The sequence below is a fragment of the Trachurus japonicus genome, chromosome 6 (assembly GCF_045865225.1).
Source record: "Trachurus japonicus isolate A0001 chromosome 6, Traja_1.0".
NCBI lineage: Eukaryota > Metazoa > Chordata > Actinopteri > Carangiformes > Carangidae > Trachurus > Trachurus japonicus.
This window is the reverse complement of record NC_140912.1, coordinates 14,521,978-14,546,541: the sequence shown is the minus strand read 5'-3', so window position 1 is coordinate 14,546,541 and position 24,564 is coordinate 14,521,978. Positions and strand designations below refer to the sequence as shown.

Genomic DNA, 24,564 nt, shown 5'->3' with positions numbered 1-24,564 from the left:
GGAAGAGGAGGGGGAGCTGTCCAGGTGCTGAAAACGGGATTCCAGCGGCGACACTACAGATGTGTGACGAGCGGCGGCGTGAACGCGGAGGAAAAACCTGGCTATAGGTTCACAAAAACACACTCAAGACACACACACGCACGCACGCACGCACGCACGCACACAACCACACAATAATATCGATATCTGTAGCTACTCTATGTTCCCGTTAAGTCGTAAAGAACCCGCAGACGTCCCTCTTTCCGTGCCACCCTGGAAGCGTCGTCGTAGAAAAACATTCTCGCTTCACTTCACCTCTTGAGCTTCAGAGTTCCTCGCGATAACAACCCACACACACGGAAAAAAAGGGGACCCCCCCCTCCTCCTCCCCCTATTCTAGTTGTGTCCTAAAAAAAAATGTAGCAGAGGAATTAGGCCCCGGAAACACCAAAAAAGGCTACGTGGAGAATAAACATTGTCTGAATTGTTACTGGTTTTACCACATATAGGCTATTAGGCTATACCAATTAGGGATAATAAAGGAGCCTTCATAAAGTGATGGTCAATGGTTTGTAAAATGGTTAATAACCCATTTTGGTTTGTCATTTTATAGTGCTGTAGTGCAACAATCAATAAAAAAGAACCTGTGGGTTTCCAGGTTGTCAAAGTCCTTTTTGGCTGGAGTGCATCTTTTTTTATAGGGTAGGAGAAGTTGTGTATTTGGTTGTTAATGGAGTTCTAATTTTCTTTGAAGCCATAAAATCTGCAGTTGGGAATGTTAATGCAAGTTTTTCCAAAGGGTAAAAGGTCCAACTCTTTTCTCTCTCTTAAGAACCTTGGATTTTTTCTAAACTATAAAGCATACAGTATATGCTGGAGGACGAATAACACCAGTCAAGGATTTATCTTTAAACTTGGCCAGGCCAAAAGTTGTTCTTATATAACTGTATGTAATTAATCTGTGAAGCATTAGTGTACAATTTACTGCTATTAATATGCCCATTAGTTAAAAAGGGTGTCTTTTTAGAAAGTGGTCTCCCCATTATTAACAAAATGAAATGTAACCATGGCAGGCCTATGAGGTAAGGGCATTTATTCCCAGTGTGATCAAATAGTCAGAAACCGAGCAGAAATGTCGGCCAGTTGATGACTCAACTAACGGTACTGAGCGTGAAGCAGTAATTATTTGTCTGAAGGAAGTGGTGTTATGTGATGTGTGTTCTTAGACTACAAAAAAGTTCCCACGATTCCATTCATGCCTTCTTTGCATACCAAGCATTCAAGTTGTTTCCAACCAAACCCAGGCACACTGAGCACACATGCACAACAGGTGATTTCTTCACCCACTTTCCACTTGACGTCATGACTGAAGTGAGAAGAGAACAAAAACAAAACGTCACCCGCTTGAGTCTTCATCTGACATGGGCTTCGATGCTCTGACACCGACTTTTTAGGCCTCTGACAGCCATTTCTGATTTACTCACACACCGGCAAATGACACTATTTATGACACACTCTAGCAAATTACCCTGGTATCCTGACGTTTAGCTTGCCATTTACAATGTGGACAAACTGCAATCACAACATTTTTCTAGGCCACAGGTTGAACACGCCCACATGAGGATGGTCCGACATAAAGCAGTCCCGAGTTATTTTGAAGCATCGTTATGAGTCACCTTCACTACTACCACCTGCACTAACTGCCAAAAGCAGGGATTTCACAAGCTGGTATGTACAGACTTTTTCATCTAATTCAGTCAGGGAAATTATATATTCCTCTCAAAACTCAAAAACATTTAATTTTCACAAGGCTTTTCAGCTTTAAGAAATGGTTTACTTATGTGCAGGTTTGTTTCTGTCATTGGCATCTGAAACTTCTGGTTATGTCATTCTTTCCTCTTTGGTGACAGATTATTTTCTTCTCTGTGATAAAAATATTTCTTGTGTTCTCAGGAAACTCTAAGAAATACATTACAGATTATGGCAGGTAACTAGAAAAGATCAGAAGAAACAAAACACTCTTTAAAGTGACTGGTCATTTGTGTTACTGATGTCTTCTGAAATGTTTGTGTAGAACATGGAGACCCTTGTGATGGGCAGGAGGCCACCTATTGCATGAATGGTGGGACATGCTACAAAATACCTTCTATGAATTCGCTCTCCTGTGTGTAAGTTAAAACATTTTTTTCAAAATACTCAATTATCAACAGTAAAAACAAGGCTTCAGGAACCTTTAACCTTTTTGTAGAGATACCTGTTGATTTCAATGAATAGCAATATTGTTTGTTGACTTTTTGTTGTTCTGACGGGCTGTCTACATTTTTGTACGTCACATCTTACTTCAGGTGCAATGAAGATTACAAAGGAAGCAGATGTGAGCAGTTTCAGCTCCCGAGCACAGTCGGTAATGCAGGGGAGGCAGGGTTAATTGCAGCCATGGTCATTGTTGCCCTTCTCATCTTAGCGCTGCTGGCAGTTGTTATCTTCTACGTCCGCAGGTAAGTACATTATGGATGAAGGGTTGCCAATTTTCTCTAGATATCTAAAAATAAAATAAGGTGTGCCATAGTAGTGTGATTGTACTTCAGCCAGGATGTACTCTTTTAAAGCTAATGACTATTACTTGTGTCCACACACAGGATGTTGAAGGCCAAGCAGCAGAGCCAACAGAGCCAACAGAACAACCAGCAACCGTACTGGAGAGTAAAACCAAGAGTATAGTCTTTCTTGCTGCACACGTTTTTGTTTCCTCTTTTGGTTCTGTGTTGGATGGGGTGATGAAAAAAAAAATCTTATGATAACAATTAAAGACCAATAGAGGGAGGGAAGCTGCGGGTTGCTGAGAGTCAAGACGGGTGCTGAGAGCTGATTTAATCGTTTTCGTGAGATTTCTGGATTCCATGCGGTTTGCTAGGGAAAGGTGTAATTCATTAACACACTCGCACACAGACGTGGTGTGAAACACGTGTGAGTGGGTGAGAACTGAATCACACCTGGGACAGTAGCCTTTTTAACAGAGCTAAGGGGTTGGCACTGGTGTTACTCGTGTTAAAACGCATTTCAATCTGTGCTTTGTCTTGAATGTATTTACAAAGCGTAGTAGGACTATGTAAAAAAAATATTTTGTGAAATATTATTCGAAATATTGAACAAATAATAGGGGATTATAAAACAACCCCTTGTGTACATGAATGAATATGCATTGCTCAATATGTTACAAGTAAATATTTTGTAATTGTGTAAATATATGCAATGATCTCTACTGAATCATTTGACTGTGATTTCTAGTGGGAGACTACACACACACACACACACACACACACACACACACACACACACACACACACACACACACACACACACACACACACACACACCACACACACACACACACACACACACACACACACACACACACACACACACACACACACACACACACACACACACACACACACAAACACAGACCAGTCGTTCTCAGCCTCTAAACTTAACCATCGGCACTTCATTCCTCACCTCAGCCTGTAGTCTGCTCTTAACCTAACCCTAAATTTAATCTTAACCCTAAACCATAATTGCCCCCTACCGAAGCCAGGGCAGTTCAGGATAACTTCAGTCTTTAGAAATACATTCACTGTGTAGTTTAAAAAAACAAAACTGACCTCTCACAAAGCTGGACATGCAGGAACACACACACACACGCTGCCTATCTTGCAAATGCACTGTGTGTGGGAGTCTGTATAATTAGCCTATCCCAAGCCATTCATCAGTCCCCTTAAATCTAAAAACAGGGGCACAGGAGATCCCAGGAGTTTTCTAATGAGAATGGTGGCATCAAGTCGACTTCAGTTGAGCTAACTTAGAAGAGGAATTAAAACTCGTTGGACTGCATTGCCAATAGTTTGTCAAGTCTTTCTGTTTTGAGGGACTTCCAGTATTCTTGCACAGTTTCAGCCAACTATGGAGGGAGGACACATTTGGACAGCTGACAGCTTAGTTTCTCCCAAACATTCTTCACTCACCATTAAAACAGTGAACTCTGCTGTGAGTCCTTGTTAAATTCAAAGACTAAGTGACTTGTACTAAGGCACTGTACAATAGTGATCTTACAGCTGGCACAGAGGTGAATACATTGTATTTACGCCCATTTTGACATGCAAATAATGCATTGTTGACAGAGTAACATTTGGTCAACACACATCAGTTTTCAAAAGGAACATCACAATGGTATGAGGAAATATTTGGGCAGGGTGAGCCCTAAAAGGTCGCTCCATAAACCTCGACGCTGTAGCACAATGCTTTGAATAGCATCCAACTTATTTCCGCTATGTATGGAATGTTTTTGTTAACTGATTAAATTCAAATTTTATTCATTGTGAGAGTTGCCCTACCTGCTGTGGAAAGCACTCTGCACTGATACCACAGTTCAGTGGGCTCTTCTTATTGTTAGAGATGCAGTAAACTGCTTCCACCTAGTGGCCAAATGGTGTCCCTGCCGGGGAATTGAAAATCTAAATTTACCTAGCATTTCAAAAACTGCACATAAAGTCATTGATAAAACATTTATTCCTAAAACACCCTCTTCACACTTTTCAAAAAAAATGTATCAAAATCACACAAGATCACAAAATGTCTCAGTAAAATGTAAACTTATGCATTTGAGCAAACAACTTACTTTTACAGGCATCTGGCTTTGTCAAACTCATGTGCAATTTTCAGTGCTGTGTTATTGAGTCCCACAGACTGCATATTAGTGATGATTGTGACCACCACTCCCTGTGGTCTCAGTCCTTGGCGCTGGTCCATCTCCTCCTCACTGGGTAACACCAAGAGGACACTGCTGGCTCCCACAGCGCCGCCTGTGTGCGACACATAGTGTCTGCGCTTCCTGCACTGGCCATACTTCTGCAGTTTCTCCACTACAAGCCAGCCTTGGGCGTACAGTCCATCCTTATCCCAGCCGCCCTCTGTCCTGTCAACTGGTGCCCACAGATCTAAGGCGGTTTTAGGTTTGAGGAATCCAGGCTGCAAGCCCTCCGTGTCCTTCAGCTGGGCCAGCTGGTAGCTGTAGAGCAGGGCATTACCGAACAGCAGCAGGTCTCCAGCAGTGGAAAGGAAGCCGCCTCCTGCCCACTTGTAGGAGTTGTCTACATACGGGCAGTTAACAACACGTCCTCTCTTGTTGAGATGATAATATCTGTGGAGGGGGCATCATCAACCACTGGATTATTAACATGCAATGTGCACAGAGAAACAATCACAAGCAATCACAACAATCTCGAAGAAATAACAGGCTGATCCACTCTGATGTGATTCATCTCCCCTACAGCCACTTGCCCCTTTCTTTTGGACTTAAATTGACATTAGTTATTCTACATTACCTGGATCGGTGGTAAATAATGGGGTCATTCTCATCAGGCACAGTGTTGAGCATCCCCAGTTCACGAAACATGTTCATCATGATATCCAGGAAACGCTGGCCAGCAGCTTGCTCCATAACAGCACTTAGCAGGGTAAAGGCATGAGTGGAGTACAAAAAAGTGGTACCTGCATAAAGCAAAATAAGTCCTGCTCATGACCGCATCAACATAGAAATGTTAAGCGAGGAAGTGTGCTGCTTACCAGGTTTGAAGATGAGTGGGTCGTCCTTGAAGAGGTCCAAGGCCTGAGTGACGCTTTCAAAGTTGTCCTTCAAGTAATACTCTTCATGTTCAAACTCCTTTTTCTTCTGAGCCTGAGTAGCGTCTTTGCCTTTAATGCTCTGTTCTGTTGTGGGTTTGTCTTTGTTTTCAGATGACCTCTTTTCATCCTCTTTCTCTTTAACTGGCGGCTTCAGAAGTCGCTTAGCTTTCTCCTTGTCCTCTTTCACTTTCTTTGGATCCCTCTCATAATGTCTTATCCCGCTTAGGTGGGACAGAATCATACGAGGGGTTATTGTGACCTGAAAGAACAGAATAATTAATGTGCATGTGAGCTGAACACAAGAGTGAACTACATAGGATTCCTAAGATGGAAAAATGTGTATTACATTTTGCATTACTTCAAATGACTTACATCCTGTTTGTCAAATTGTTTCTGGGGAAATTCTGGGACATATTTCTGGACTGGGACATCGAGATCTAGTTTCCCTTCCTCACACAGTCGTGCAGCAGCTGCAGATGTGAGGGGCTTACTGATGCTGGCGATTCGCATCACCGTCTCTGGGGTGCATGGCACACGGTTCTCCAAATCAGCATAACCCAACCCTGAATTACATAAAGAATATTAAACATATGTACATATAACTGTGGTTTCTCAAGGAATCTGCTTGTTTGATTCTTGACACAAACAAAAGTAGGGATCAAACAATATCTTTTTTCAGGGCCAATACCGATACCAATCAATCAGGGAAACCAATAACCAAAATTTTGGTGTCAAAATTTAGAATAACACACCTGGGATTAGACTGAGTATACTGTTGAAACTTTGAAAATCTGTGATAAAAAGACCTTACATTTTTGTAGAATAACACAAACCCCAACACTAGTCTTGGTTCAGTGGGGGCTGTGGGTGGGACTTGTTACACAACCAAGAGTGATGACTTTAGGCAAAGAAACAGCTGCATCAGAGCCAAAGGAGTGCGTTTTAAAATACATTTATTTTATCGGTTTGTCTGTGAAAAAAATGGCTGATATCAGCCATGCTGATAATCGGTTGACCCCTAATATAAACAAAAGGCCAGAAATGCAACTGGGCTACTTGTGTTCCAAGGTAAACAGAGCTAAAAAACTAAGCTATTTGTTAATTATTATCCACCTCTTATGTTTCTTGTTCTTGTCCCTAGATTTGTTGCATGTAATAAACCAATACAGCCAATGTGTTTCTGCAAGAACATTTTTGGCAAAAGTGGCATGAAATCAGCAACAATAGCAGATTTCTGGAGTATTGGCAAATATTGTGTGGGAACCTTCAACAATGATCTATTGCAATATTGATCATATATACTAGCATTAATTCATCATTAGGGCCAATGTTGGACCATTCAAATCAGTGATGAGCAAACAGTTTACACAGCCAAGTCCACAAAGCAAGTTGCCAGTATTATTGGCATTATGCCAGCAACTGCTTAACAGCTTCAACATTGGTTAAACATGGTGAGGAATCTGACAACTAGCAATTGCTGCTTACAGCTGTTTAATGTGATTATACTGTAAATGTCATCTTGTTTGGTGTAGATTTAAATAAACAATATGAAGACACTCAAAACAGGAAGGGACTTTTAAACCTTTTTTCATGGTTTACAAGCAAACAATAGGTCCCTCAACTAAAGTAATGGGCTTATTTACTATAATTTGCATTACTTAATAATGGAAAAAGTGAAACAGCATAATTGTTATGTCACAAATGTACCAAAGGCAATTGTTGTCCTGGTTGAACAAAGAACATGCTCAAACACTGGACAGCTTTAATTAGTCTCCTACCGACAAATAGTAGAGAACTTACAATTAATTACAGTGGTATTGTAGCCATGTGTATTTTGCAAGAGTGGTACCAACCTTCACACCAGACCTGAACACCGTCCACAGAGACCCCCACCACCAGCCCAGGAGCCCCCACCTCTAACTGACAACAGACAGACAACAGTGAACTGACACAGGTGTCACTGAGGTCAGGCAGGAGACACGGAGGTCAGTGATATATAACTGCACCCAGCCAGCAGGTTGACAGTCAGCGGGCCTACCTCTGTGCCTACCTTTATCCGCTCCACTAGTTCTCTGCTCACTTGAACTGCGGCGCCGTATCGACCCGTCCTCTCTGCGACGGCAGCTGCAACTTTACCGCCGCACGAGCTGTTGGTTGTGTCGCTGCGATGTTTCAGGCCGACGGCTAAAGCGACGCCCGCGCCGACACCGACCCCGCCGCACACCCAGAGCCACGACTTGGCCCGGTGTTGGGAGAAAACCGTGTTGGACCGACTCACGTATCGTCTTTGTTGTTGAGTGAAAACACTGCGCGCGACTGGCTGTTGCTGCTTGGCTCGTGCTGCAGCTCGCAGCGTCAACAACAGAGCCGAGTCCCGCGCGGACAGCAGAGGAGGACATGTGGCACTGAAGCGGTTTGGTAAAAACAACCGCGACATTGTTAGATACGCTGCTCAGTTTTTGTTTTTGTTGTTGGCCGCAGCTGCACAGGCAGTTACCGACAACTTGCTTACTTCCTGTTTGCGTCCTCGAACCAGACCAGATGAATCAAATCATGATTCGGACAACATCGATGAGGCGCTCAGCGGGGGGGTGAGGGGTGAACCCACGGTCAGGACGGTCGGTGCATTAGTGCAGTATGAATGTTTTTCATTGTTAAAAGCAGCCAATGCATAATGATAACACAACGAATAGTACATTGTTAATGATATAAAGATGTAAATGTTTTCAATTTGGCTTTATACATGCCAAATACTTAATCACATGTAAAGCAGTCGTTGTGGTAGGTAATAAAGTCAGTAGCTACAGTGAACTGATCTGAACTGGTAAAACAGTTTCACTGTCCCACACTGTTGGGATTTTAAGATCGGATCTTTACACAGTTTTCTGCTTTGTGTGCACTGATGTTCACAAAAACAGAGACAGAGTTTCTGCAGATGATCTTGTGTGCAGCCACTGAAACTGATTGATTTCAAGTGAAATGAATTTTAGGTAAAAAATGTCCCTCAGAATTGTATTGTGCAGAGTAGCCTAAAATGTCCCTGTTTGCCCTGCAATTGAAAGTTTATTGTATTTAGTTATTACGCAATTATGTGGATGCCAGAGTCCACTACAGGCCAGTAGCCTACCACCACACCTTGCTGGCCCCACAGCCAGCAAGTAATGTTAAGTCATAAACATGACCACACATCCCACAACAGGGTCAAAATGATTTACAAGCTTTTCCGGTGATTAGAAATAATTCCTAAATTGATGGTTGTATATCAACCTGTAAAACAGATCTGCAGGATAAATTCAATTTTGAGCAAGTCAAAAAAAATGTAGGTGTCAAAGAGATTTGTGGCTTATTAAAAGACTCTATGAGTAAATTGCCTCTTTTCTGGCCTCTGGTGGTCATATTCTCTGCACCTGAAGACTACGCTCTTTTCACAAATAGCCTATCTTCTGTACAAATACTACAATTTTGAGTTTCTAATGCCATTTTTTTTTTTACAGGTTTGTTAAGGTTAATTTATCATTAGAAACTTTGCAAACATTTTTCATGCAAACAGGTTGCCAATAATATTGACTACATGTTGGGTGTGCCTTGGCCCGACAGCTACAACTTTCATGTGCAACTGCACAGTAACAATATGGGGGCCCATTATACTGCTTGATGTTACTTGGTCTGTCTGGTTAGTACTACAGCCTTGACTTTAAGAATGGGTATTTGATAATAACACTCTTAGGTGATAGGACATACAGTTTTTAAAGTTTCATTTATATTATATTATTATGTTTGATGTTTCTGGTATCATACAAAATAAGGTGACTTGTTTTCATACGTTTCTTAAAAACACGTGACATGTCACTTTTGGAAAGCATCTCACCCCCCACATTTCAAGATGCCAACCCAATCCATAAATACAAAAGATTCAGGCCTAACTCCCTGGTCATAAAGATCTAAAATAATCACTCATAATGTTTTTCTTTCACACACACTTATCTCCATAGTGCGAAATACGGGGGGGTCTGGGGGGGTCGGACCCCCCCGATTAACCCCTTGAGACCCCCTGAAAGACTCAAAAGCAAAATCTGAGGGGGGTCTCAATCTTGTCAAAAAAAAATATATATATAATATAATACAATAATTTTATTGTGGTCAATTAAATGTGTTTAAGATCACCATGTCCAGTATTCATAATTCAAAACATTTATTCGTTTAACATTAAGCTGAACCGTGTCACCTGCGCATTATGCAAATTAGCCATGTGCGCCAGCCCAGCGCAGGAGTCGAGCCCACTGCTATCAGAACAGAGGATCCCGTTCCTCTCCCACCCTCTGCCGAAGAAAGTGAAGTTGAGGCCGAGTGCTCTGAAGACGTAGCCGCAGCCCCTGCTGCTAGCACTGGTGATTGGCCGCTTTTCTTTTCTCTTTTTTTTACACCTAAGCAGGTGGGGTAATGGAAATACCGCAACCCTTGGCTTGACATTAAGGCAGGAAAATAACTTAAGGTAAGAGGCTAGCCTGCTTCAGCATACTATGGCCTGAACCCCCAGTGTTGTTTGGCCAGGCGCCTGTTGTGAGCTATGTGTCTGTGCTTTTTCAATTTTCATGATGGCCCGTTATACGAATGTGATTTGTGGATGTGTTCAATGCTGTGTTTAAACGTATTTGCTAGATGGATGGTTAGATAAGGCTACATGATCGGTCATAGTTGCAGGCTGAGGATCTCGTGCACATAATTGCACGTCAGTCTCCGATCTCCAGATTTATACAGTTGGTTGTTATTTGAGTGCACGAGTTTGGTGTCTTTCATTCATTTTAATTGTTGTATTTTATTTATTGTCTATTCGTTTCTGCATTGCCCTGATCGCGCGCCAGTCTCCTATACCTGGTATTTATTCATTGTTCAAGTGCGCCAGTGTGGTGCCAATTATTGTCTTTTATTTATTGAATTATCGTCTATTTATTATCAATTACTTTCTGCATTGCAATGCACAACTTTGCCTCTCCTTTTTAGGCTATAGGCTAATTTTCTTGGCTTATTGTAATGTTATAGTCCTACTTTATAAAAAGAAAAAAAAATAACGGTACTGCGCAACAATCGCGAGTTAGGGACCCCCCCGAATATTGATGGGTATTTCGCACACTGCTTATCTCTCTCTCTCTTTCACACAAACACACACACAGCCTTATCTCTAATGTGTCAAAGAACTTTCACCGAAGTCATAACACCCAGTTAGCTACTGTCAAATGTGCATATATTGTATTGTGTGTAAGGTGTTGTCCCTTTAATTGGTATTTTAAACTCCACTGATGCCTTCTGGGGAAAGTAAGATAACATGCAAAATATATGGCATGATAAACTAGTTATTTAAATGACCTACTCAACGGTATAGTAGTAAGTTGGGTCCAGACACTCCAGCATGAAAGGGTAATGCAACACTAATTCCAAGCAAATGAAATGCAACTTAATTTTAATCTGACTATAGAAACAATCTTCTAGTAATGGTTTCCATTAAGGTTCTGCTACTTCTACTAAACTAAAAAACTTGAGAAAATGTTCCACTCTTGCTAAATGGTTTGATTGACTTTGAAACTGAATTGCTATGGTCCAGTAGTGCTTAGTGAGCTGCAGTGAACCAAGGAAACACATGACAGTGTTTTTCCCCCAGCTGGAGGTCAAGTTGAGGGTCAAGGGAACATGAGCCAAACTGAAAAGATCTCCATTTGTTCTGAAAATGTAAACACATTCAACACCTTCATGGGGAGGTTGAAGCCTCTTTAATAAGTCTTCTTATTAATTTGCATTACATGAAGTGTTTTTCATCCACCTCAATACCCATTAAAACCTTCAATCTAGTTCCTCTTGAATGGACCAAGTATGATGTCTTTACTTTGCATGCACCACAAACAAAGTTAGAAAACTTTCAAAACGTGCTTTTATTTTATAGTCATAACTTGAACATTTCAGATATGATAAACACTTGAAACATCTACATTAAAATGATGCTAAAACAACGCACAACCAGATGACTGAAATCATACTTTATAGACAAGCTGAAAAAAAATCCGAACATGTTATTTTTTTTAAAGAAAACAAAGACTATACTGTAATGCATTGGCATTTTTCTGACATTGCTTTAACAATACAGTAGCACCAGTATACATAGAGACAGGCAAAGTCCATGTATACTTACATCTGAGAGGAAATTTTCAGGGAGGAGGGCACATGTTTCTTTTAAAAACATTGTTTTCTTAAATTATGCAAAATGTGCATAATGTTGAGGTTTAATTAAGTGCAAAACTTCTCCACTTTATACTTTGGTATGTGCATAAACAGGGTGGAATGGATCGTACCGGATCAGCCTCAAATGCAGATGTAGAAAACTATTTTTGTAACCAATGGCACATGTCACTTCACCAGATGACTTGTCAAAAAAAAGGCCTTATCTCAAGGATTGCAAAAGGCGGACATCATTACAAGGTAAAAGCTTGCTTGCAAAACAATGGTGTTTCTCAGTTTAGGCTTCATCAAAGGGAACGGTTAAGCTTTACTTCCCTTTAGCTTTGCTCCTTGGTCGAGTGGTGGAGTTCCACTGAAGGCAGAACGGTGCAACAGGAATAGCATCTGGCTGTTTGACTCTCCACCATGGGCAAGGTACGAGAAGAGGGGTTTACGGTAAGCAAGGTGCAAGTACAAAAAGCCAAAACCACAGTGTGTGTGGGAGGAGGGAGGAGGCAGGGTCTGGAGGATCAGACTGTTCTTTCACAAATTGTTCAGTTCCATTAGAGTCTGGTCCAGCATCTGGTGCATATCGAGGTTCTCTTCTTTAGCGTGTGACAGTTTCTCTGTTAGAACATCAAATGAAGAAGTTTTAATCTCACACAAGCAAGCAGAAGTGAGTCATTTGGTTAGCTTGCATTAATAATGGTGCTGGCTACATCATTCAGGTCAGTCATTAAATCTGAGTTATGTTTTCACCAAATCTACACCAAATAAAACCCAAAACAAGACAAACACACTCAGTAAACAAGCTCATATTATAATATGAGATGCAAGCAACCATGCAAACAGGTTACAGTCTCATTAAGACACATAAACACAACAACAGTTTGCAAAAATGATTATCATTTCATCACAATAACTTTAAGATTAAAAAAAAGATATCTGTAAAATAATCCCTGATTTTAACTATGTTTCCACTAGAAACAAAGAAACAGCAGCACACACTTCAAGCAGTGCAGGTGTCGAGCACTGGGCCAGACTGTCATACACACATTTAAAAAAACAAAACCATAACAAACAGATAAAACATTCACACTATTTAGTCCTCATTCAAGGCCACGCGTAGTTCATTAGAGAGAAGGCGGTTTTTCTCAAGTTGCTGGTAGAGGCGATCTTTGCAGTCAGACAGCAAGTTGAAAAACAGAGAGAGGACAGGCAATCAGAAGAAAAATAGGAAAAGAGAAAGTGCATTGCCTGTTGATACCTACCTTCTTTAAGATAGATCACTGAAGACTTTTTAAATCTTTGTAAAACTGCAATGTCACTGAAAATATCTGAATAGCTTTAAATTAACAAGATTGTAAGTGTTTCGATGCTGTTGTTTTTTGGACAGGGAGTTTTGGTAGTCCAGGTTTTTTTTCCCTCTGCAGCATGTAAAGCATGGCAGGACAGTGTGTTGAGTGAAAACAGAGCAGCAGAAGATTTAAGCCAGGAAGGTTTAAAGGAACAATGGCAGCAGCTTGTCCTAATAAATAATCACTTAAAGTGGATAGTGTGGCAAGAAAATAGAAAGAATAATGAATCTGTGTTCAGTCATAATATCCGTGATCAAAGGTGTCTTAGCATATGCTCAAATATGGCTGGTCAACATCAGAAAAGGATAAACTGTTCCTCATTCATCCGGCAGCCTAAGTTTATTTGCACATTGAGTGTAAGAATGTGGCTCAGCAAAATCTCCTAACACACACAGCTCCAGGAACAGCTCACTTCTGCTTGTCTCTCTGTGTCTGGCTTCATGGAAATAGGTTTAATAAAAGGACTCAGGATGTGTGATTGTATATTTATTCAAATATATGACAGGATACTGTGTATCATACAAAGCCCATGTGTCATCATAATCACCCATATCAGTTTCATCCAGTTTTCCCAGCAAGCAGACGAGACGGCTCAACATCTCTGACATACTGTTCTGTATTCCACCATTACCCATTCCTCTACTTTACCACAATCTTCCTGATAACAATCCAACACTGCCTCCCTCCACTTCTCAAATCTTTCCAGTCAGCTCATCCTACCACAGTACGAAATATTGAAAAGTGCTAGCAATGCATCAGTTTCAAATGCAAAGGGAAAACACAACTCGGCTCAGCTTTCAGTTAAGTCCCTGATGAATTAGGTTTGTGTGCTTAAAGCACTACTATGATATTCCTAATACCTCAGCTTAACAGAACAGTATCTGAAGACAATAAAAAGGACATTCATTGAAATCTCTAAAACTACACCAAGGAAAGGAGGGTAAGGCTCAGCTAATGGTTTGTTGAGATGTAGAAACAAAATGAAAAAAACACAAGTTCCTGGTTTTATCAGAGCCACAAATAAAAAGAAATTAAAAAGGACAAAAAAGGACAGAGTGAAGAGATACAGCTTACATCGAAGGAAGGATGTTTATTTTTTACACAACGCAGAAAGATTCTAGGATTCTGTACAAGAGATGGGATGCGAGTGACGTTGACATGTGGATGAAAACATGAGGGAAGGAAAGCAAAGACAGAGAGGGAAGGGGAAATGGAGAGAAGGCTGGTGAGAGCAGACAGATGCTGCTCAGCCGGCAGGAGGCGTCTTTGATGAGGTGTAAACAATTTATCTGCGTAGGAAAGAAGAAGCAGAGTGAACCAGGGGGGTCGCTGCGATGGGACCTATCCAGTGCGCACCACAATACACCATAACCAACGGAGTCACGGCACCTCACTACAAACTCACAATGCATAGAGGAAACTCAACATGAGACAACACAATGCTGACAAGCACAAACTGGAGGCTGGGGCTACGACATCCCCTCTCCGATCAAAACCTTTCTACTAAAACATGAAGAGCAGCGCTGGACCGGTCACTTGTCCACTGAATACTCAGATGTTTAGTAAAAACGCTAGGAGACAAAGTTATGACAATTCAACAGGGACGAGGGTCTAACAAATAAACAAGGGACACAGAAGGGGCCTTTCTTCTAGACAGAAGTAGACCATTATTAGTAGAAGAGGGAAGACTGAATTTGATTAATTGAAATGCTTCTTTTACAGAGTTCAGCATTTCAATAGACAACCTGCATGCAGCATTTGGGACGTCAAAACATCAGATGAATTGACCACAAATATCACCACATTTACAAATCCATCACCCGCAGAACAATATCACATGAAACATATACAACTCAGAAATCAACTGGAAAACGTAAGTGCTTTTTGTTTTTGTTCATGCATTACATTCACTCAGTCCTGTTTCCAGTATTCATCTAACATCAGTGATACTGACACAGATGGCATAAGCACTTAGAGTGAGTTGTAGTCATTTAGACAGCTTCAGTTATACAGACATGGAGTACCACAGTGTCTGTTTTAAGACGTTTAGGTTAAAACAAAATCAAAAAAAAAAAGTCCATAACCATTTACGATCCAAGGACAGACACACGAGTGGATTGGGTAAAAGAAACTAAGAGAGACGTCGGAGGCGGGGGGTGGTACATAGAAGGGGGCAAAGGATGGACGGCGGAACAAACAGGCATGGCAAGTTGAAAATTACATGGAAGTCATGTCGTTGAGGGCGTGGTCCAGCTCCTCGCTGATGGCCTTGTACTTCAGTTTCTGGGCATACAACTCATCTATTGGTGGGCCGGGGATGTACGGGGGAGGGAGGGTGCAGTGACAGAGAGCAAAGGTGGAGGATCACATGGCAAGGAGGTGAAGGGTGAAGCATCCAGACCATTGACAAGAGAGGGAGGAGGACAGGAAAGAAGAAGTGATAGAGAAAGATTTGGGAAAAGAGGAAAACAAAGTTACACCAGAAAATGATAGAATGGAAATGCACAAAAAATGAGGGCAAACTCCTCAGCACCGTGGACCGTTTATCTCACTGCCATATGGCTCTCAGCCGTTCAATGTGACCCTATGGACACTAAATCAACATCTAGGCCTAAAACCTGATAATTGTCAAAGCCAGACCTTCCTACCTCCTCAAAAATTAACTAAAATTGATAAGGAAGGTAAAAGAGGCAATAAAACAAAAGCATGTTGGTGTCTGAAAAAGAGGCATGATGAAATTAAGAGAGAAGCAGAAACAGCAAAGAATCGTCTAGGAAAGACTGAGCACTTACCCAAATACCATGACCCATAATGATAATACTACTACTACTACTACTAATAATAATAACAACACTAATGATAACCAGAGTAGCATTCTGCGGTGAGGTGCAACAAAAAATCATACCTTCCAAGTCATCAATGGTCTTCTCAAGCTTGGCTACTGATCTCTCAGCGAACTCAGCACGGGTCTCAGCCTGTGGTCCAGAGACAGATTTATGAGTCAGAATGTGATACGGCACCTGTGACTTGTATGAATGTTCCTGCGATCCCATACAAGGCCTTGTGAAACTTTACCTCCTTCAGCTTGTCGGTCAGGACCTTGATCTCCTCCTCGTACTTGTCCTCCTTCTGTGAGTACTGTGGGACAAAATCAAAGACAGGAGTCAAACATAGGGACATGGAGTCCAATGCTTAATGTCCTAGTATATTCAAAGTGGCACCGCACACATCTTCTAAAGGCATATTGTTAAGTTAAACTGATGTGAAGAGATTTCAGCTCCCCGGGCTCCTCTGCTGATGGGTTTGACAGCATGCACTTGGCCGCAAGGTCGCACTTACCTTCTCAGCCTGGGCCTCCAGTGACTTCAGGTTGTTGGTCACAGTTTTCAACTCTTCCTCAAGCTCAGAGCATTTGCTGGTGTTTTAGACAAAGGGATGAAGTCGCAAAAGAGAAGGAGGAGGAGTTTGAGGAGGGGAAAAGGAGGGAAGTGAGGATGGATAGAACCAGAGGTGGACACAAAACGGGTGGAGGGAAGGTAAAGAGGAGGGAGGGAGGGAGAGGACACAAAATAAGTAAGAACTACAGGGATTGAATAAGGAGGGAACCCCAAGTGTTTCCCCAAGTGCCTTAACAGAGCAGTGAATGTGAGAATAGCAATGTGAGTCTCATAAAAGAGCAGTTGAAAATGAATTAAAACATGCTTTTTGAGTTAAACATGTGGGGAGGGTTATTCTTGCACAATCTCTGCTTTTTGAGTTAAACATGGGGGGGTGGGGGGGTTATTCTTGCACAATCTCTGCTGTGTTAGAGGCATGAAAGAGTGTATTACCCAGAATACAACAGCACAAAAAGAGTTGAGTAACAAGCACAGCAAGCAAAGAAGAGGCTTCATTCAGCAGCACGAATGAAAGTGAAAAGAGCCGCTCATCAAAAGACAGAAGTGTGTGTTAGTTTTGGTTTGTAGTACCTGTGTGACTGAGCAGCTTAGTGATTTCGTGCTTTGCTCCAAAACCCTTAGCTCTTCCTCCACTCTCCGAGCTCGTCTGTTAATGGGTGTGGCGTACGTGCGCAAGCCAGAACCATTCAAACCATGAAGAGCATGCAAATAATTAGCACATACAGTAAGAACACGGGGCACACTGCTCAAAATGGGAACAGGTGTCATACTTTTGTGTATTAGTGCTGAAAGCTTCGACTGTTTAGACGCTGGTGGGCGTGCATGTGGAAATGCAGGTTTAGTGCACACACAGGTGAAACATCTTACCCTTCTGACAGCTCAGCACGCTCCTCTGTACGCTCCAGGTCACTCTCAATGATGACCAGCTTACGGGCAACCTTTAGGTGCAGCATAGCAAAGTGTTACAACACAACACATACTTCACCAGTGACACAATTACGACGTGGTTAACAGGTTTGGAGTGGACGTACAAGTGGAAAGTGTACTCCTCCAGAATGGTTCAGTAGTATTGGCAACACTTTTTACAGACAGAGTGGTAATTTTGTTTAAACTATTCACCAACAATTTCACTTTTCATATGAATCCATCTGTTATATTATTACAGAGGATATTGTCCTTTATCTGTTTCTACACAGCCTCCACTTATGGGTGCTGAAAGGAATTATAGTTGCTGAAAAATACATGAATAAAGTTTTATGTCTACTGACAAACTGTCAATTTGTTAAATCAAATCATGAATATTAATATAGTCAAAATGTTGCCACAATTACACATACATGGGTGAAAACTGGTTACTTTAACATTAAAAGGTTTAAGATTAAGTCTTGGAAATTCACCAACGATTCAATAATTATCACAGTGTTTCATCACAGTGATATTGATTACAGATTTGTTTTGAGGAGGCCTGAAAAACTCGCCTCCTCATATTTGCGGTCAGCCTCCTCAGCGATGTGTTTGGCCTCTTTGAGCTGGATCTCCTGCAGCTCCATCTTCTCCTCATCCTTCATGGCCCTGTTCTCAATGACCTTCATGCCTCTGTGTGAGGGGACAAACAGTTGGAGAGACTGTTAGGAATCAGGAACCTAGACATAATAAGGAAACACGTGTCCGGTGCAATGTAGCGATCTAGTAAATCTTTAATGTAGTCGTCTTAAGGTGAATGGCTAAATATTTTCTGACATGAAAGAGGGGGAAATACAGGATTTGGGATGTGAGGAAATCACTGCGCTATCTGACACAGCTCAGTGAGCCAGTCCGACACGGAGATCGGCAGCACAGAGGAGCTGCTTGTGCCCCCATACAAAGGGCTGGAAACGCAGCTGCACTTGGAGCTTCGTGCCCTGCCACCTGGTCTCTACAGCAAAATGGCTGAGATCAGACGCCTGAGTCTTCGCCGCTAAAAAGGAAACCCACCTCTCGCTCTCATCAGCAGCCTTCTCAGCCTCCTCCAGCTTGGTCAGGGCAGTGGCCAGACGCTCCTGAGCACGATCCAACTCCTCCTCAACCAGCTGGATACGTCTGTTAAGGGAAGCGACATCTCCCTCAGCCTGGGGAGAGAAGGACAGCGCGTCAGAATTTGGATTTCACCACCTTTAACAAACAACCTGCAGATCACACGTGTTCATACGTACATGTCAGCCCAAAGAATATATATGGTGTATTTGTGTTTTTTAGGGTGTGGGAGGCTTTGTAGTGCACTCGAACTTTGTTTCATACCCAGTGGGTGAGTGTAGCTGCTCAAGTGTTTCTGATTGTCACCTGTGGGGAAGAGCCCTCCCTGGAGGCTTGACTCTGCTCCTCACTGATTACATAATAATGATAACAACGTCCCAAGCTGACAGAAGGTTGAATACCCTGCCTCATTACCAGGCCCCTGAGAGAACATTAACAAGGCTCGGGTCAAAGAGCCTGAGACAATTATTCTGTAAATGACTGTTCACATGGTTCGTATACAACCACAGGGGAGTCTCTTCTGGTAGTTCACAACTGTTGCAGACATTTCAGAATGATAGAGCTGGTCACATTAGTCATTTAATTTTTGTTTTAAGCTTTATTTAATTTGCATTATTAGGAATGTGATATCAAAAAGAGAGCAGGCCTTTGTCTGCTTCTGCTTTCTGAGGTCTGCTCAGCAGGTATTAGAGCTACATTGTACTGAAAACGCACAATGACTTTTAAAACAGGATATAACTACTAGTCAGAGTCATTCAAAAGGTGTTTTGTCTGTTTTCGCCGTGCAGCTCAGGCTAAAAGTGCACAAAGCTGGACCCGAGTGCATTTCAAGGTGTCAATCTTGACAGGGGAGCTAGACTACTCATTATGTTTAAACTGAGGCAATGGTTTGAATTCCATTTCAACCATCTTGCATGACATAAATCAAAAACTGTCTGAGACTGGTCTCTGCACATAGATTTTCCCCTCTGGGTAACTACCGCTATGTTCTCATTTGTAGCTGTGAAAATCTATTGTCCTTATATGGACAAGTCAAAGAGCATAGCTCACAGTGCACACTGGCACCTTAAATGTTGCCACAGCTCACTTTTAACTTCCTGGTTGCAATAAAAAATATATATATTTCTCATGTGTTTTACCCTGTGCCGTGCTGCCTGCAGCTCAGAATAAACGGAGCTTACTAGAAAGCAGGTTGAATGGGACCGTTATATAGATATGGCATCAAACGGGAGATGCGAGCGGAAAGTAAAGCGGGAAGATATCTCAACAACACAACGCGCCAGGGTCGCTTCAGAGGCTGAGACCTGGGCATCAGCGGCCTAACGTTACCAATTAGAGCCGCTAAGCCCGGAGCAGCAGGCAACCCCCTCAGTAACACTTAGTTTGTGGTGGCACAGCCAAGCGACAGAGCGACAGAGCCACCCGCTGCTCCGTTTGGGGCTTTTTCAGGAGAAATCTCGCCGTACCACTGCGTGTCAATTCAAAGTGAAGACACCAAATGAAGTGAAGCGCGGCTGCAAAGGGAAAGGATGTGTCGTTCTGCGTGTGATGTGCGGGTCCTGTCTGACTATAGGCGGTTATAGGCTAAGCATGCTTACTTGTTCTCTGGTTTTCCTCTCCGCAATCAACTCCTTCTGTAATCTCTCGGCTCTGTCTTCAGCAGCGTCTGCCTGCCCTTGCAATGATTTAATCCTTCGTTTTACCGCGTCCAATGATGTAGCTCCAGCCATTGTTTACTGTGCAACTATATATAAATATATGTTTTAAGAAAAATCCCCTCTCCCTGCAGAAGCACTATTTCCGAGAAACTGAGAGGCAACGAGGTGACGTCCTTAGATTGTGCTGAATGCTGCGTGAAGACAGCCAGGTCAGTGCGCAAGCTTTCCGGAGGCGCACTCTGCAATGCTCTCTCATTTGTTCAGGAAGTAGCACTACGCTGGTATCAAGAATAAGCCGTAAAAACTAAAATATTCTGCATGTTTTGTGCAAAACGTCACGCGGTGGAAACCTGTTGCATTGTCCCCTATAATAATTGAATATTGAATTTAATTGATGCAAAGTAACAATGTGTTTTAATGAGAGGATTACTCCCTGACACTACATTGTGTGCATCATGCTGGTGGTGGCGGAATAATGGAGCCACAGCGCCCTCTGCGGGTCAATCCTCCCTATTACATAAGGTCATGAAATATTCTGAGACCACAGGGAATTCAATAAGTCCTCGCTGGATCAAGTAATTACAGGCTGCATTCTGGACTTTGTGAATATCACAGGAAATCAGTCCAGACACAAGAAGAAAAAACAAGGCCATAAAAACTGAGTATCATTTAAAGTCATATGAGCGCTTCAACTATACTTAAAGATCCATAAAGGCCTATTAAGACAGGATCCACAGCAGTATGTATGGAGGCCTATAGGGAACAGAATTCAGAATTAAGCTTGACAGGCTAAAGCTCACTATAAAGCAGCCTAGAGCCTCTAAGACACTAACTCCCTGAGGGAATCCAATTAAAGTATTGTTACAGCAAGGTGTGTTCAGGGCCACTCTGCAAACTGACTGACTGTGGTGCTGCACACGAACTTGACCCTGAATGAGTCATTAATGGGATTGTTGGTCATCAGAAAATGTTTATGAAGAGTGTGTTTAGTGTCTCCAGCTGGTCGAGACCTTGAATTGCCTAAATCTAAATTCTTTACATAGTTTCACTTTTATGTGGTGGAATAAAAGTATAACTATGAGCAATAAGGGGATCATTTATTTAGTTTTCTGTAGATGAGCTTAATTTTTCTTTTCTTTCTTTTTTAAGGGAGACGCTGCATGGGACGTTGCTGATGGGAAGCAGCGTTTTTCCCTTTGGTAAGCAAAGAGCGCAGGCCGCAGATGTGAGCTCTATCTTGACCATATAAAGCAGTGGGCTATATTTATCCGGGCGCTTCCTCCCCGTGCGCTTGGGAAGACTGCACATTTAGACTTGTTCACTCTTCACTCTGAATAAGACTGGTTGGGCCGGAGACATGTGAGACTGGAAACTTCTGGATTTAAAAGAATAAATAAATAAATAATAATAATAATAAAGTTTTATCCAGTTTAATGCTTGACTTAATCTATGGATGGAGTGGATTTACAAATGTATAAAAAGTCAATCTGGCTTTCGTTGGGCTGACTTGTAAGAGTTTGTGCATGTGATCTTTGATATAACATAAGGCGACAATTCAACAATAGTTGGTTTGATTAAAATGCCAATTAGGAGTTTGATGATGATGAGTTTTTCCTGGATGGGCAAATGTACAAAACGCACACCATCCCAAAGGAATGCGATTTCAGAGTTGATAGATAAAGTCAGTTTGGAGCAAAGATAGGAGACTTTATTTCTCAGTGGCGTTGAATTGTCGCCCCCACCCTTCCACCCCCCACCCCCCACCCACACACAGTGATGAGAGGTTGAAGATGTGAGGAAGAGTTGTGCAGGAATTGTGCCTTTGTGAATCCCGTCCCTACTTACATCGGTAGCTTTCTTCTCAGCCAGTTCAAGTTTCTCCTGGGCGTCTTTAAGAGCCTCAGAGTACTTGTCCAACTCATCCTCAGTTCCCTTCAGCTTCTTCTGCAGAGCTACCAAATCGTCCTCAAGCTGAGGCGCGAGTTTCAGTGCAGGACAGTTTCAGAGGTGATCAGCAGGAGAGTTGCGTGAGCGCGCACAGTGCGCAAGAACGCGGACAGACGGACACGCAGGACAGGAGAGGACAGGACAGGACAGGACAGGGGAAAAAGAAGAGAGAAAAGAGAAAAGTTAGGGAAGCTCATGCAGGTCAGGATCAGATACCTTGGTGGCGACCTCCTCAGCGGTCAGCAGCTTTTCCTCAGCAGTTTGGAACTCCTCAAACACTTTATCTCTTTCATCTTCAGTAACACGCAATTTCTTTTCCAACTCTCTTATTTCGTCCTCTAACTATACATGCATATAAAAGACATTATATATGAGTTAAAACAATATGGAATAAACATGCAACAATTCAATTCATTATCATAGATGATTGATTTATGATTTTAAATCTTGAAAATGATAATCATAATGTATAAATTCTATATTTACATCACTAACTGTCAAACAGTTGAGAAGAGACTTAGTAACATCCCAAAAAAATCATGAAGGTTGAGTTATTCTTAACTTAATCCTTATTTGGGATTATCCAAGAAAGTAATTAATCCGTATTTAGGACGCGATCCATTTAAAGGGCAGCAGCTTTATGCTGCTGCTGGTGGTGTTCCTGCTTTTTTTTTTCTATGGATCTTTGAGTTTTCCCACAAAAGACCAAAAAAAAAGGAGAAAAAAAAATCAGCCGACCTGTTTGCTCCTGTCCTCAGCTGCTTTCTTGTCTGACTCAGCCTGCTCAGCTCTGTCCAAGGCATTCTCCTTGTCGAGCTTGAGCATCTGCATCTTCTTCTTGATGGCATCCATGGCTGCTTTTTGCTGTTTGGCGGCACCAACAAAACGTCCAAATGAAAACCAAAGAGAGCGAGAGAGGAGCTGGGCGTCTGTGCCTTACTGAACGCTAAGCTGGAGTGCAGGCTCTGCCTGACTGTGCCCTGTCAAATATGTACTTTCAAGGGGGGGTGACTGGATTCCTTTGGACATCCAATACTTTTTGGGAGGAGGCGTGTGTGGGTGCCCGAGTGTTTTTTAAGGATCTGCTCAGTGATTCGTCGCTCCCAAACATTTGACTTTTGATACGCCTGTATATGGGGTGTGATGGACATGAAGGCAGCTCCCACGGAAAGGCTTCCAAATGGTAATGTAACAGAAGCCATTAAATGCACAGAGAAGATGCAGATAAACGGAGTTCTTACTGACTGAGCACATCTTGAAGTCTGTTTGTGGCACTTGAGTACAGTTTGTTTTTTGTTTTTTTGTTTTTACCACTGTGACCACTCACAGTGGTAAAAACAAACTGTACTCACATGTGGCAGTTATCTCTTTATCAAGTGCCAAAATAATTCATTTTCTTGAATAAATCAGGGGCATGGTTTCTTTTCTTTTTCATGCAGATTATACTTTCTGATTTTACAGGCTGGTAGTGTTGGACACCATGCAGCTGCAGTTACAGTCTGAACCAAGCATTTGTGAACCTCTGTCTCTCTGTCTCTCTCTGTGGCTGCCTGGATGGGTGTGTGAGTGTAACTTCCTGTGGGATAAATTGTAGTAGCTCTGGGCAAGTGGACTGTGTGAGAAGAGATGCTTTCGGTAAGCCAGGCAAGCCCTAGAGGCATTGTTCGGAGTCTGGAGGGCTCAAGACAGGGAAGTGTTTACCTGATAATGTATCAGATATCCGCCCTGTAAACTGTTGATGTGTCATTTGAATGTGGCACCACAGCATCCAGCCCCTGCTGGGCAGGATGGGTTTTATACCTCAATTACCACAGCTCAGCCACTGATTAACATGGCATTTGAGAAACGTTAACTGCTTTACAAACTACTAAAAAAGAACACTACAGTTTATGTGCAGCTCATTTGTTAGAAACTTTATAAATATGAATGAATAAGACTGTGTTACCTTAGATTTCATACAAAAAAAATCATGTATGAATTAAGAACTGATTATTTAATTCAGAAATCCTATTTAAATTTCAACATTATTTAAATGCACCAAACTGAAGGAAAGTTAAAGCACACAACTGTAGTGACTGAGGATCACTGAGTGTATATGAAGAGCTGAGGACACCCCAAGTGTCTTCAAGTCTCCACAAAGATTCTTAAGGATATTTTTAGCATCGCCTTCTCTTTCTTGCACCTGCCTTGGTCTGTAATATGGATCCAAGGGTCTGTGCCAAGAGTCCAAGGTCTAACGCTATTAGATATGTCCCCTAAAATAATCCTTCTCTTGCTTAGGCTTTGGTCTGTTCTATAGATTATTGTTGCTACGCCTGACAA

At 42.1% G+C, this 24,564-nt stretch overlaps 3 protein-coding genes across 18 annotated transcripts; 1 reads left to right on the top strand and 2 right to left on the bottom strand.

Annotated features, from left to right (window-relative positions):
* Positions 1 to 1,637: 1,637 nt before the first annotated feature.
* Positions 1,638 to 3,241, top strand: nrg4 (neuregulin 4). The gene is made up of 5 exons (XM_085779145.1): positions 1,638 to 1,707; positions 1,933 to 1,966; positions 2,054 to 2,147; positions 2,325 to 2,477; positions 2,619 to 3,241. Exons 2-5 carry the CDS (start codon positions 1,960 to 1,962, stop codon positions 2,698 to 2,700), a joined length of 336 nt encoding a protein of 111 aa, XP_085635271.1. The 5' UTR covers positions 1,638 to 1,707; positions 1,933 to 1,959; the 3' UTR covers positions 2,701 to 3,241.
* A 1,286-nt stretch (positions 3,242 to 4,527) lies between these two features.
* Positions 4,528 to 8,199, bottom strand: lactb (lactamase, beta). 2 transcript variants are annotated; one of them, XM_085779128.1, is made up of 6 exons: positions 7,712 to 8,199; positions 7,515 to 7,581; positions 6,034 to 6,224; positions 5,602 to 5,920; positions 5,361 to 5,526; positions 4,528 to 5,176 (listed from the first exon to the last, which is right to left on the bottom strand). In XM_085779128.1, the coding sequence occupies exons 1-6, from the start codon at positions 8,096 to 8,098 to the stop codon at positions 4,657 to 4,659; spliced, it is 1,650 nt and encodes a 549-aa protein (XP_085635254.1). In that variant the 5' UTR covers positions 8,099 to 8,199; the 3' UTR covers positions 4,528 to 4,656. The 2 variants fall into 2 exon arrangements, with proteins under 2 accessions (XP_085635254.1, XP_085635253.1); XM_085779127.1 differs by having other exon boundaries at positions 7,700 to 8,153.
* Positions 8,200 to 11,566: 3,367 nt separating this feature from the next.
* Positions 11,567 to 23,200, bottom strand: tpm1 (tropomyosin 1 (alpha)). 15 transcript variants are annotated; one of them, XM_085779132.1, is made up of 10 exons: positions 22,981 to 23,200; positions 22,459 to 22,584; positions 18,599 to 18,732; positions 18,103 to 18,220; positions 17,492 to 17,562; positions 16,566 to 16,641; positions 16,302 to 16,364; positions 16,132 to 16,201; positions 15,448 to 15,526; positions 14,304 to 14,515 (listed from the first exon to the last, which is right to left on the bottom strand). In XM_085779132.1, exons 1-10 carry the CDS (start codon positions 23,092 to 23,094, stop codon positions 14,512 to 14,514), a joined length of 855 nt encoding a protein of 284 aa, XP_085635258.1. In that variant the 5' UTR covers positions 23,095 to 23,200; the 3' UTR covers positions 14,304 to 14,511. The 15 variants fall into 15 exon arrangements, with proteins under 15 accessions (XP_085635262.1, XP_085635263.1, XP_085635257.1 ...); XM_085779133.1 differs by lacking the exons at positions 16,566 to 16,641; positions 22,459 to 22,584 and adding exons at positions 17,195 to 17,270; positions 22,141 to 22,266; XM_085779129.1 differs by lacking the exon at positions 22,459 to 22,584 and adding an exon at positions 22,141 to 22,266.
* Between the last annotated feature and the right edge of the window lie 1,364 nt (positions 23,201 to 24,564).